The sequence below is a fragment of the Rana temporaria genome, chromosome 1 (genome assembly GCF_905171775.1).
Source record: "Rana temporaria chromosome 1, aRanTem1.1, whole genome shotgun sequence".
NCBI classification, from domain to species: Eukaryota; Metazoa; Chordata; class Amphibia; order Anura; family Ranidae; genus Rana; species Rana temporaria.
Window position 1 is genome coordinate 471,808,985 of NC_053489.1, and position 13,255 is coordinate 471,822,239.

Here is a 13,255-nt window from a genome sequence, read left to right on the forward strand (position 1 = left end):
TTAGAACATGTTTTCTTTTTTCCCGACAGTTTTCCGGTGGTTTTTAAGCCGGCAGTTTTTCTATGGTGAAAGCCTGCGGTTTCCCGACCAAAGCTCTCCTAGCAGTTTTCCTGCCAGGAAAACCGGCCGTATGTAGGGGGAAAAGGCTACCAAGCAGGTTCTCGGTTATCCCCTTGGTTTTCCCAGCAGACTTTTTACCGCTGGGAAAACTGATCGTGTGTACAAGGCATAAGTCTGTAATTGCTGCACTTCTCTCTTCTCTCTCCAGATACCTAGTGGCATTAGATATGAGAGGGGAAATGCAAGGTCAGATTATGGGTATATGGGGTATCCCAGCCAATGGGCAGGGGTTTTCTTGAATCCCTTGGCCTGCTGGGAGAACCTATATATTTGGGTGGAGTCAGGTGATCACTGTTCTGTGCCACCTGGACGACTGTCTGGGTGGACGTGTGTTGTATTGCCTGGGCTTCTAGGCTGGAGTTTGGGCCTATCCCAGGCACATCTGGCTGCTAGGCCCTCTGAGGGCCTATTCAGAAGCAAGAGGGCAGTGCAGGGTTGGAATGCTGCTTGCAGTCCAACCAGAAGTGCCGGTTCTGCCGGTCGGAGAGCCTGTCGTGGTTGGAGGTAGAGGGGAAGCTGTCTCCGCTAAGGGACCATCCACTTATTACCAGGCACCACAGTGAGCAGTATTCTCACAAACTGGGGACGGTGAAGAATCTGGAAACTTCAGAGGGTATCAAGCCAGGGACCCAGCGAGTGGAGGTGACGCTTGCAGAGCAGCCTTGTGTGTCAAGCCAGGGACCGAACAGGCCAGTGGGATAAAGCTTGAGAAGTATCTTGAATGCCAAACAATATAGTAGTATTGAAACTTGACGATATTAATAAACGCACCACCTGCTTTATATGTATAACAAGAAATACCCAAAGAGCAAAAGAATGGAGTTTTAAGGTGCAGAAAAATTGATCAACATGAAATTACCGAAAAACGTATTTATTACATAGATAATATAAAATTACTTAAAATAATCGGGCAAGAACAGCCATGTGGTCATAATACAAAAGAATGGTTGCCTCTGCATGTTTCACCACAAACGTGGCTTCTTCTGGAGCTTCTGTAGGACCTTTTAATACAATACCACCTTTAATAATGATTACGGTTCTATATAATCCCCAAATCCTTCCAAGAGATGGGAGATGTCTGTGCCAAAAATAAGAGGGAGGAAAAACTGCCTACAGTTAAGCCTGTTATCTTAAAAAGGGGGGGGCTTGACAAATTTGATCAGTCAATATCCATAACCTTTTTCCTAATGAAAGCTTCAGACAGTGACGGCAAATTTGGAGTACTTGTGCAATCTGAGCACTTCCCTTCCTTTAAATCGCCCCTGTTCATTGGTTCAGTGGGTATCCAGACAACTCGTTGTTGTGTTCCTCAAACCATTCTCAAACTTGCTGAAAGAGGCCACTGCCATCAGGGAATATATTTTCCATGGCTGGGTGTACTTGGTCACCAACAGTATTTAGGTGGGTGGTATGTGTCACCACCACAAGTTTCCCTGTAGGACATTGCCCAAAGCATGCTGGCGTGCCTGCTTCCCATAATGCATCCTTGTGCCATATCTTCCCCAAACATGTTACACACATGCACCCAGCCATCCGCATGATGTAAGAGATAACATGATTAATCAGACCAGGCCTAATATATCACACCAACTTTCCGATGCCATTGTAACAAGATAATTAGTGTTATTCACTTAACCTGTCAGTGGACATAATGGTATGGCTGATTGGTGTATGTACAACTGGATGTCCCAAACATGCATGTTTAGATAAATAGAATAGAGAGGAAGAGCACAATCAGACATTTCTAGCTTGTATCTTGATGAAAAGCATCAAAATTGTGCAAGGTTTTATAGCCTATCCAATTAGTCCCTTGGTATCTGCTGGTGTCCATGAGATAACAAAGAGATTTTCACCTTATCTATTCCCGAAATGATTTTGATGACAACACAATTATGTAGATGACCAATACAGGGACCTGATCGGCTATAAAGATGCATAACACCTGTGCTACATCATTATTCACACAACATTCTTTAAACGCTACCTAGGTCAGTCTGACTTACTGCATTCTTCTATTTGTGTTTTCACTGTAAGGCATCAGCTCGTACAAAGCAGAAGCACTGGCGGGCGCCACATCGAGCCATATTAGCAATGTGCAGAAGCCAGCCTGAGGTACAGTAATTCTTTATTATTAATATGTCGCAGCAGAGGATGAAAGGGCAGTGGGGATCCACTTGAGATTATCCATGAAATAATTCACATCTTCTATACATTAAGTAGCTGCCAGAGTCATTGAGTACTTTGCCCTGAACTCCAGGTCATCTTACTTCATTGTTATCCCTCTAAGTTCACAGCTGCTTGGATGTTCTGCAGTTATGAGCCAGTGTTATTGTTAGCCCCAGCACACAACAGTTGGAGAGCCGAGTCTAAATTAAGGAAATGGCAAAGCGATGACATGGTGTATTGATGTGAGACCCTATCAAATTAGCGTAAACCCGCATATTTTCACAAACAGTTTTTGTAAAAACACATTGAAAATATTTATCACTACCTCTTATATATGCAAAATTATAATGATTAAGGGCCAACGCTTCTATTACAGTGTTTGTGAACAGGGAGACACATTGCAGGATTAACCTCATGTATCCCTTACATCCTGCTTGAGTCCTGGCAGTATTTAGACTACGTATATACAGGTGCTGGATGAAAAAACACACCCAGATTAAGTGAAATTGTTAATCTCATTCAGGAATGCTCTTTCTATGGATCCACAAAGGCAATATTAGTGAATGCAACCCCAAAGCTTACAAAGTGATAATATCTAATAAATCAATTAACTTTACCTTCTGCATTTTGGCTCAGAACCCTTTAGTTATACATTATGTATCAGGAACAGTCGATGGGTGTCAGGAACATGTTAAGCAACCATTTGTTCTACAAACTTATACCGGTATATCAAAGGCTTTAATGAATGTTGGGCAAAAGTTAGCCTTAGATGATGGACTTTCCCACTATCAGATGAATATTTTACTTAACACACATATTGGTCTTCTCCAAATTAACATTAATGTCTATTTAAAAAGTGGAGAGTCTTCATACCCTCATTGTCAATCTTCAGGAAAACAGAAGTCAGGGCTTTTTTTCTCAAAGAATAGGTGCAGGTACTCCTCCCTTCTGAGTCTCTGCCTACTTGTCTCTGCCCCCTACCCACTTCTGAGCACTGTCCCTTGGTTCCACTCCTTACCCACCTCTCAGTATTGCCCCTTTCAGAGAATACAGAACCAAGTATAATTTTGTAGTGCTATGTAATTTTTATGGGCTTTTTTAATGATAACAAGAAAAACAATACAATAGATCCTCTCCAGATACAAAATATGCCCCAGCAATAATAGATCCTCCTAGCAACAATAGATCCCCCCAGCAACAATAGAACCCCTGGAACAAAATACCTCCCAACAACAAGAGATCTCTGCTAGCAACAATACAGTAGATTTTCTAACAGCCAGCATCAATATACCCTCAAGCAGCCAGCAACAATACACCCTCCCTCAACAGTAGATGCCTACCAGCAAGAATTGACCCTCTAGCAATATAAGATCCTCCAGCAACAATAGACCCCCCCCCCCACCAGAAACAACAGCCTTCCCCAGCAACAATAGACCCCCCACAACAATGGGAACATCTAATCCAGGAGTGAATAAGTGGTCAAATCAAAAACAAAGCATGAGAAAACTTAAGGGGAATTTAATGTGCACCCATACAACACTGAGAGGAGTATACACAAATGCCAGGGGCCTAGCTAACAAAATGGAGGAACTGAAGCTGCTATTACATGAGGAGGACTTAAACTTTGTGGGAATAACAGGAAATTGGTTTGACATCTCATATAACTGGCTGGCAAATATTCAGGGGGTATTCCTTGTATTGGAAGGACAGGGAAGGTAGAAGAGGAGGAGGGGTGTGCCTATGTATCAAAAACAATGTAAGGGAGGGAACCAACTGTGTGGGTAGAACTCCAAATAGAAGAAGTAGGAGGGAAATTGATAGTGGGGGTATGTTACAGGCCCCTCTACCCAAAGGAGAAAGAGGAGGTGGACCTCCTATCACAGTAAGAAAGGGCAGCGAGGCAGGGAAATGTCATCATAATGCATGGGGGACTTTAATTATCCCAATATTGACTGGGCAGAGGGGACAGCTCCTTCATTAAAGGCCCGTCATTGCATGAATGTCTTGCAGGACAACTTCATGTCTCAATTGGTGGATTCTCCAACTAGAAAGAATGCATTGCTAGACTTATTAATTATGAACAATCCAAGTCTGATCTCAGATGTGGCAGTACAGGACAACTTGGGACCTAGCGATCACAGGATGATCATATTTAGCGTAAATCATAGGAAAAAGAGGCATGAGGCTAGCACAAGAACTTTACATTTCAAAAGAGCCAACTTTTCTGAACTGTGCTCAATACTACAAGACATCAACTGAGACCAAATCCTAGAAACATTGAACATTGAGGAAAAATGGGAATGTTTTAGGAACATATTAAACAAAGGTATCACACAGTGCATTCCAATGGGAAATAAATATAGAAGTTAAAACTGGGTAGCTAAACCGTAATGTAAAAATTCTTATCAGAGAGAAAAAAAATGGCCTTTAGAAAATATAAAGCGGAGGGAGCATTATCAGCATTCCAACACTACAAGGAATGCAATAAGAAGTGTAAGAACAAAATTAGGGTGGCTAAAAAAGAATACGAGAGACACATAGCAGAGGAGAGTAAAAAAAATCCCAAGGAATTCTTTAGATATTTTAACAGTAAAAAAAATGTGAAATCTGAGCACATTGCCCACATAAAAGAAAATGATGGGAGGATAGTTACAGATGACACAGAGAAGGCAACTGTACTAAATGCTTTCTTCTCCTCAGGTTTTACACAGGAAAAGGAGGAGTGTATTGACCACGACAGTATTGTTAGTAACACATCACATGATATACCCTCATGGCTAACAAAGACCCGAGTCAAAGAAAGACTAGATAAGCTTAACACAAATAAGTAACCAGGACCGGATGGCTTACACCAGAGAGTCCTCAAAAAACTCAGTCGGGTTTTAGCTAGACCATTGTTCCTAATCTTTACTGACAGCATACTGACAGAGATTGTACCAGCTGATTGGAGAAAAAAAGGGCATAGTCATATTCAGGGGAACTACAGGCCTGTCAGCCTAACATCAATAGTGAAAGAGGGGAAAGGGTAAGGGTGGTGCTGAGAGAGGCGGCTACTACGCTGATATGCAATCCAAGACCTTGGGGACACTTGCGGTGGATTGCCCAAGGTGATTGCATTACCCCGCATTCACTGTCACCATATGGACACTCCTATGGCTGACATCACACTGGTCATTACCAGCAATAGTGGATACCCCTTCCCTGCACACCCCCCAGGCCCTTGCATCAATCAGCGTCGATCATTCCATCTTGGTCACCTGCCTGCCCCACACCAGCAATCTAAATTTAACATCATGATTCAGCTACCACTATCCACAGTCTTCACTGTGGAGAGCACCACACATCATCCCCCTTGTCCGCCACGGGGGGAATTAGTGGGCGGCCTGCATCCACATGTGCTTTTATTACCCATTGGATTGGCTCTCCTGAGGAAGCGGCAAGCCCGCGAAACTAGTAGAGACTCCGCCAATTTTTGATTTGTATGATTGTCTGTATATGTCTTATTTTGTAATAAATCTTTTTTATTCAACAACTTCTATTGTTTTTTACATGTACCGAGATAGTCCACAAAATCCTAGGGTGGGCATGCCCCAAAGTCTAGCCTCAGCAACTACTCTTTTTGCCCTTACCCTTTCCCCTCTTTCTGTATTAATTTGGATGATGGTACATTTTTATCTTATATTACGTTCAATATCAGAGGCTATACTCCCCCTTTTTGCTAACATCAATAGTAGATAAATTATTAGAGGGGATGATAAGGAATGATAAGGGACTATATCTGATGAAAACAGTATTATTAGTAGTAATCAGCATGTGTTTACGAGGGGTTGTTCTTGCCATACCAATCTGTTAACTGTGGATGTGGTATATGTGGATTTTGCAAAAGCATTCAATATAGTTCCCCATAAACGTTTAATCTACAAGCTGAGGTCTGCAGCCATGGACCATAAGCTTTGTTCTTGGATAGAAAACTGGTTACTGGGGCGCGTCCAAAGGGTAGTGATAATTAACGTGTGCTCTGGTCTAGAGTGGTAAGTGGAGTACCACAAGGTTCTGTCTTGAGACCAACTCTGTTTAATTTATTCATAAAGATATAGAGGATGGGATACATAGCTCAATCTCAGTTTTTGCCGGTGATCCAAAAAAAAAAAAAGAGGGTTTGGGACTTTAAATGAGGTAGGTCTAGTATGGCTAAAGGTGAGTCAATGTAAGAAGACATGTTTTATTCAATACATTAAAAAACATGACATAGCGAAATGAGTACATGCATGGTAAATAAGCATAACAATTACAATAATTATTATTAACCAGATATTAATAAAAACAATCATAGCAACTTGGAGATGACATATTGAGGTATAGGACAGTTGTCCATCATAAAGAATCGCAACATGGTGGGGTAGCTTGGGAGTGGATGAAATAAAACCATTTAAAAAGAAAATGATGCATCAATATTGGCCCGCCACTCTTTTTTATGGTTTCCTACCACATCATCAGTAACGAGTGCACCAATGTCTATAAAAAAGCATACATTAAACGACATGGTCCAATGTTATACCCAAACACAACGGAGACTATGAATGTAAAGGAGGGGAGAAATTAATTCATCCCACTAAGTACTTACATGTCAATTAAGTCTAGATCCATGTGTAGCGCCTGGTTACTTAAAAAGTAACTAGTTAAATTTAGAGAGGGTTTAGAGTGTTAACTGACTCTGATCCAATTATTATGTTCAAAATTGGGTCTCTGTCTCATCTTGACTGTGCTATGGGCTGTCTTTTGTTGCTGGGGTGTAGTTCCTACCCCAGGGCGATGGGTGGCAGCAGTGGAGGTTTGGATGCTCTTCCCCAGCAGCCTATCAGGAGGCTTTAGCCTTGCTGTGCAAGCTGGGGGAGGGTATTTATGGGACAGACGCCATTAGTCTGGGTTCTTCTTCGGAGTGCGGCACCCACCTTCAGGGTGACTGCATCATGGCACCCCGGCGGTATGGCCAACCAGGCCGGGGTGCGCGTGCCACACAGTGTTCCTGGTTCCGAGAACATGTTGGTCCGGGACAACTGAGCTGTGGCTGGGAGCCCAGTGGTCGACTGGGTTCCCAATCCTGAAGATCCCAAGCGAGATAGCTGTTCGGTGGGGAGTCCATCTGAGGAGAGCCAATGAGAGGCTGGCGATCCAATAGGGTCTCGACAAACCACCGGGGATCAAGGTAGCCGGACACTGAGAGGCTGGTCACCTGTCAGTCGGTACCTGAAACTATCTGAAGGAGATCCAGGCGCAATTTTATCAAGGAGGATAATTTCCGTAATTATAATCACAGGGAGGGCTTGCGGCAGAGGCTTTTCCCTGAGTCCATTTCAGGAGGGTCTGTGGCAGAGACTTTACCTTCAAGTTCGAGCGATACTCTGGCAGCCAGGTCAGTGAGAGGGACCTGTCTGGGTACGCTATGCCCACTCTGGCTAAAGTGGCGCAGAATACAAAGTGTTGTTGGGAGCAGGACTGTTTCCCTGTGGTTACACCTGAGTCTGCTATTTCTACTTCTACTTCACCTCTACTCTTAATCACAAGTTTTAATGGTTTTACCCAGCTGGGTAATAAAGAGCACAGAAAAAGACACCTGTCGTGGACATTGCGTTACTGCTATATTCACTATACACCCCTAGGACGGCGGAGGAGCCACGAGGTAACGTGCCACCCAAAACATACCAGCAGCTCCTTCGGGGGTAGTGCTACACATGTAAATATGAAAACTGGTGGCTGCCTAAAATGTTCATCCCGGGAGCCTGAGAGGACAGAAACTATCATCTACTGTATCCCAACAATCACCCAACTGTAGGAAGTACAAGATGGAACCCACAAGCAAACTAAACTGGAGCCACCCTAGTTGCAGAAATGCATATTTTGCATTGCACTGCATTGATAAGTACAGTCTTATTAGAACTGTATTGCAGGATTTGCTTGTATTCGGCTGAGAAAAAGTGCAATAATTTAAGACTTTACATAAAATCTCAGAAATCTTTCATTAAGGTCTTCATGTTATATAATTTAAATACCATGTAATAGATATATTATTTATCATGGTAAAAAAAACATATTCCACACTTTTGTTTTATCTTTTCCAGAAAAAAAACAAAAAACGCTTTGAAAAAAACGAGAAAATAAAAGTACAATTTTTTTCCCAATTTTTCAGTTTTTTTACTTGCCTTCCCATCTCTAGTCCCATTAAAGGTATCTTACTGCACTAACAAGAGATGTGCTAGATACCAGCTTTTTCCTCCTAGAATGCCCACTTTTATTAGAATAAGAACAATGGATGGCAGACTGGAAGGGTTTAATATAAACTGGAAACCCCTTTGACGAATCTCAGACCTCAGCTTTATTGACTTCTACTTGCAATTCCATATGATCCCCGATGACTTAGAATTCTCACAGACACATGGCTCATAAGAATGTATAATGCATTGTGGTGGAGATGGTAGAATTTATTTTTCTGAATTCATATACTGAATATAATGTATATGTTAATAATATGATTTCATATGAATTGCATTTAGAAGATACATACATCTCTTCATCATTTCTTTGTATACAATACCCACAGGCAGAAATGTAAATGTCAACTAGATGTAGTATAAAAATGACCAACTGTATTTACAACAGAGGCAGACCACTTGTGTCTGTTACAGGAGACAGGCTCATATTCATTTTATTTACCAAGCCTTGCTTAATTTGTATTTTCCTACATAGGATTTATTGTCAGGTGGATGTTTTCTTACCATTAATAAACATTGCGCAGGAAAAGCCTATGTCTCACAAGTGACATTTAGGGAGATGTAGTGCTGAAATGTCTCTTTGTACCACAGGTCAGGTTTCTTATTGCTTTTAAAGCTATGCCAGTATATTGGGTGTCAACTGAAAGATTTTCTTCAAGGTAGCATTACAGCACATCATTTTCTGACAAGAACATGCTCTATATATTATATACATCTGTCTTTAAATATATATGAGCATGCATATGTGTATTATTGGACATTCTTTGCAAATTTAGGGGAGGCTTTTTACAATACCCACCAGCGAGTTACACCCTGGTTTTATTGGCAATCTAGAAATTGCATCCCCAGCTTTTTTCTGCGTGTACGCATGCTGGTGAAATTTGGTACTGCAGCTTGTTTGGTAAGGTATGATATTACTCTACTAGTGTAATGTAAACAACAGCTGGACTGGGTTCCTAAGTAAATGAAGTTTTATTAAAATCTCTTGTACTTGCTGTTGATTTTTCTGCATTCCTTCTTTTGTCAGTGGCCAGCAAGACTGTGAAATCGAAAAATGAAAAAGTAATTGGTCTGTGAAGAATAAAGCAGAGCTTCAAGAGTGTGTAAACTAACATGAAAATGACTGTGCCTACAAAAACTACAGCGTTCCATAATCTGATTTGTAGATGAATGCGAGAAGGAACAGCTATTTGCAGCAATAAGAAGAATGTGAATCCTCTATGCAGTTGTGCAATTTCAACAGACTTACCTGGGAATCTTATTTGATTAAAAACTACTATGCTCCAAAATTAGCAGCTTTTAAATTTAGACATGAAATAGTTAGTTCACATTGTTTCCAGTGCTTTCAAACAGGTTAGGCTACTACCCTACTAGTAAAGGTGGCCATCTTTTTTTTTTTTTCTAAGGAAAAGTCTCCACTACTATCTAATAGTATTTTTTTGGACTGAGCAAATTAAGCAAAGTGATTGCAAAAAGCTATCCAAGGACTTGCTGGTTAAATTCAGCCTCTTCTTTCCATTAGGTGGATTTGTAGACAGACTACATTAAAGAAGGTTTGGATGTTTATGTCTATGCTCACATTTCTACCTTTTGGCTGGTTGAACATAGTGTAACATAAAGGGAGTGATTTCCTAAGGGCTTGTTTACACCTCTCTGTATTCTTTCCATTCAATACTTTCTTGAGGTGATTGTAGCCGTATTAGTGCACTTACAACAGAAACCATAGAGTACTGTCCGTGATACTTTTTGCACTAACATACAATTTTTCAGGACAAGCTTTCGGGTATGTCCCCTTCTTCAAGGTCAGTACTGCTAGGACTTTGGAGAAGGGGACATACCCCAAAGGCTTGTCCTGAAAAATTGTAGGCCTCGTACACACGACCGAGTAACTCGACAGAATCCATCAAGAAACTTGGTGGGAGAGCTTTTTTGCTGAGGAAACCGGTCGTGTGTATGTTTTTCATCAAGGAAACTGTCAAGGAACTCGACGAGCAAAAAAAGAGAACAAGTTCTCTATTTCCTCGACGGGAGTCTCAATTTCCTCTTCGTGTTCCTCGTCGGGCTGGTTTTCGACGAGAAACTCGAGCGTGTGTATGCTAAGAAACCCGCGCATGCTCAGAATAAAGTATAAGATGGGAGCACACCTTCGGTAAAAGTATCGTTTGTAATGGACATAGCACATTTGTCACGCTGTAACAGTCTGAAAAGTGCAAATTGTCTCTTACCAAACTTTTACTTAACACGCAGTAACATGAGATTAGCAAAAGCAGCCCCAAGGGTTGTGCCAGTGGAATCGAACTTTCCCTGCCGCTGTATATGTTATACGTCACCGCGTTTGAGAACGAGGAGATTTGGTCTTGACAGTGTGTAAGCAAAGAAAGCTTGTCAAGTTTCTCCACAAGCCTGACAAGGAACTCGTCAAGGAAAACAATGTTTTATTTACGACGAGTTCCTTGGTCGTGTGTACGAGGCCTATGTTAGTGCAAATAAAAAAAATATCTTGGACAGTACTCAATTGTTTCCTTCAATACATTTAAGACTATGTAGCTCCATTCAACTGTTTTGTGTGCTTTGGTGCTCTAAACAGAAGTACACTGCATTCCCATTGGTTTCCCCATATTACTCCTGTTGCCCAAAAACATTTCAACCTCTTGGCTCTTCTCTGGTATAAGTCAATTATGAAATCAGACTGGAGCAGCTTTTACTGGTTGATTTGCTGTGGCTTAGTTCTGTCCACCACCTGGACCGTGTGGGGTAAGTTGAAATGTACGAAGGCAAATGAATTACAGTGACTTCATATCAAGCAACTTAGTCTGATGTTTCAATCAGACAAATGGAGTTCCAAAGCAGGCATTTGCAGTGATATCTCTTCAGTTAACCCATACTACATAAATATTGTGTATATGGAATTTTAAACAACAATTCTAAAAGTCTAAAATAAAAAAAAAATCAATAAAACAACTCTAAATCAAACAAATGATAAATATATGTCTAAAAATCAATATTCAATAAAATACTGGAGTGTAACAAACTGTTTTATTTTTACTAGACTTTAATGAAAACATATATACCATGGTAGATGAAAACGGCCCCAAAATGATAGGTGCCTTACTTCCTACAATGTATTATTTATGTCATATACTGTAGAAAATACCTACATAACTCTCAAAACTTTTCACATCACATCATTATACAGTACATATATCTCAATCTCTGAAAATAATAGAAGGTTCGCCATGTATGTTCAAAAACAAAAATGCTAAAAAAATTCAAACGAGAAAATCTAAAAGGGGACAATTATACAAAATTTTCCATCTTCGGAGGAGTAACCCCTGCCTTTGCAACCTACAATGGAATAGAGAGGTCAGATGCATCTAAAGAAAGACCTATAGACATGCTAAGGACTATTAGCCATTAAGTATTCCAAGAATTCCCTTGTGGAAGGTGCTCCTCCACATGGATCCTACAAGTGAATCTTTCCCATTAATGAACAAATACATACTCTAGTCTCTTACTGGATATTGATTGTTTCATACTTATTTAGCATTGCCCCATTGGTAGTCTGTAGATGCCAATTAGTCAGGGATTTTGCAAAGTTTAAAGCGGAGTTCCACCCATAAAATTTACTTTGCAGTATTCATCAGCAATAAACATAAACAAAAACATTACTCTTTCCAGGCTGTTGCTAAGGGGTGCCTTGTAATCTGCCTCTTCCTCTCCCTGGCACCTAACGTAATTTCCCTCGGCGCCCGTGCTCGCTAGTGCTCCTGGGAGATGTATGTTATCATTTCCCAGGAGTCAGTGGGCAGCGCCGAGGGCTTCGTTGCCATCACAGTGGGGCGGGCACTTCTGACGCTGCCGCCCATTGTGATGGCAACATGAGAAGTTTAAAGCGATTCGATACGGTCATACCGTGCATGCGCGAGAAAGGGCGGTGCATGCTGGTCACTCAGCTGCACTGTATCCCGGAACATTATGCTTGTGGGCTTCACATGCCCACAAGCAATATGGGAATGGCCAGGAAGCAAGGATATAAGTTATTTTTTATTATTAAACCAGTCACCGAGGAACGAAATTTAAAAAAGACGTGAGTGTTATATGTTAATGTTTTGAACTTATCAAATGTTTAAAAAAAAAAAATATATAACATGTCAGTGGAACTCCACTTTAATAATTACAACCCCCCCCCTCGAAGGCTAATATAGAAGGTCATACTTCACAGTAGTAGCAGTGGGTAATGTGGTACATCGTTTTTCATGTTTTTTTTTGTGAGGACAGCTTTGACATAAAAAAATATATATATTTCCATTTAACTTGAATAACTATTATCAGCAACAACAACATCTAGTCTAGTATAAAACCTGTAGTAAATAATTCCTACATCTTTTACATCACCCTTACAATGATGTATTTTGTTGCAATTCTGCAGCTAACAGCCCCAGATCTAAATACAATGGTATGATGGGCACCATAAACAAAATTACTGTGACAAACAAAAACACGTTCTTTATATATAAATGTGGTCTAACATTATTGGTAGTTGGTGAAACAATTGTAGAGTGGTAGCAGCTGTCATCAGACATCAGTCATTGAAATAGCAATATATTTTCCTGCTTTACATGTCTTCAACACATTGTATATAAAATAATTTAACTGGTCATAAACTTTCCAGCCTTGTTATTTTGAATATGTTGCCTTAC

At 40.7% G+C, this 13,255-nt stretch overlaps 1 protein-coding gene across 1 annotated transcript in view; it reads left to right on the top strand.

Annotated features, from left to right (window-relative positions):
• The window catches only part of EGF (epidermal growth factor), a 207,314-nt gene extending 197,193 nt beyond the window's left edge, over positions 1-10,121 (top strand). Inside the window, exons 26-27 of the mRNA XM_040329238.1 lie at positions 2,155-2,232; positions 9,583-10,121. Of these exons, the coding sequence (XP_040185172.1) occupies positions 2,155-2,209 (55 nt within the window). The 3' untranslated portion in view covers positions 2,210-2,232; positions 9,583-10,121. The remainder of the gene's footprint in view (positions 1-2,154; positions 2,233-9,582) is intronic.
• Positions 10,122-13,255: the final 3,134 nt, after the last annotated feature.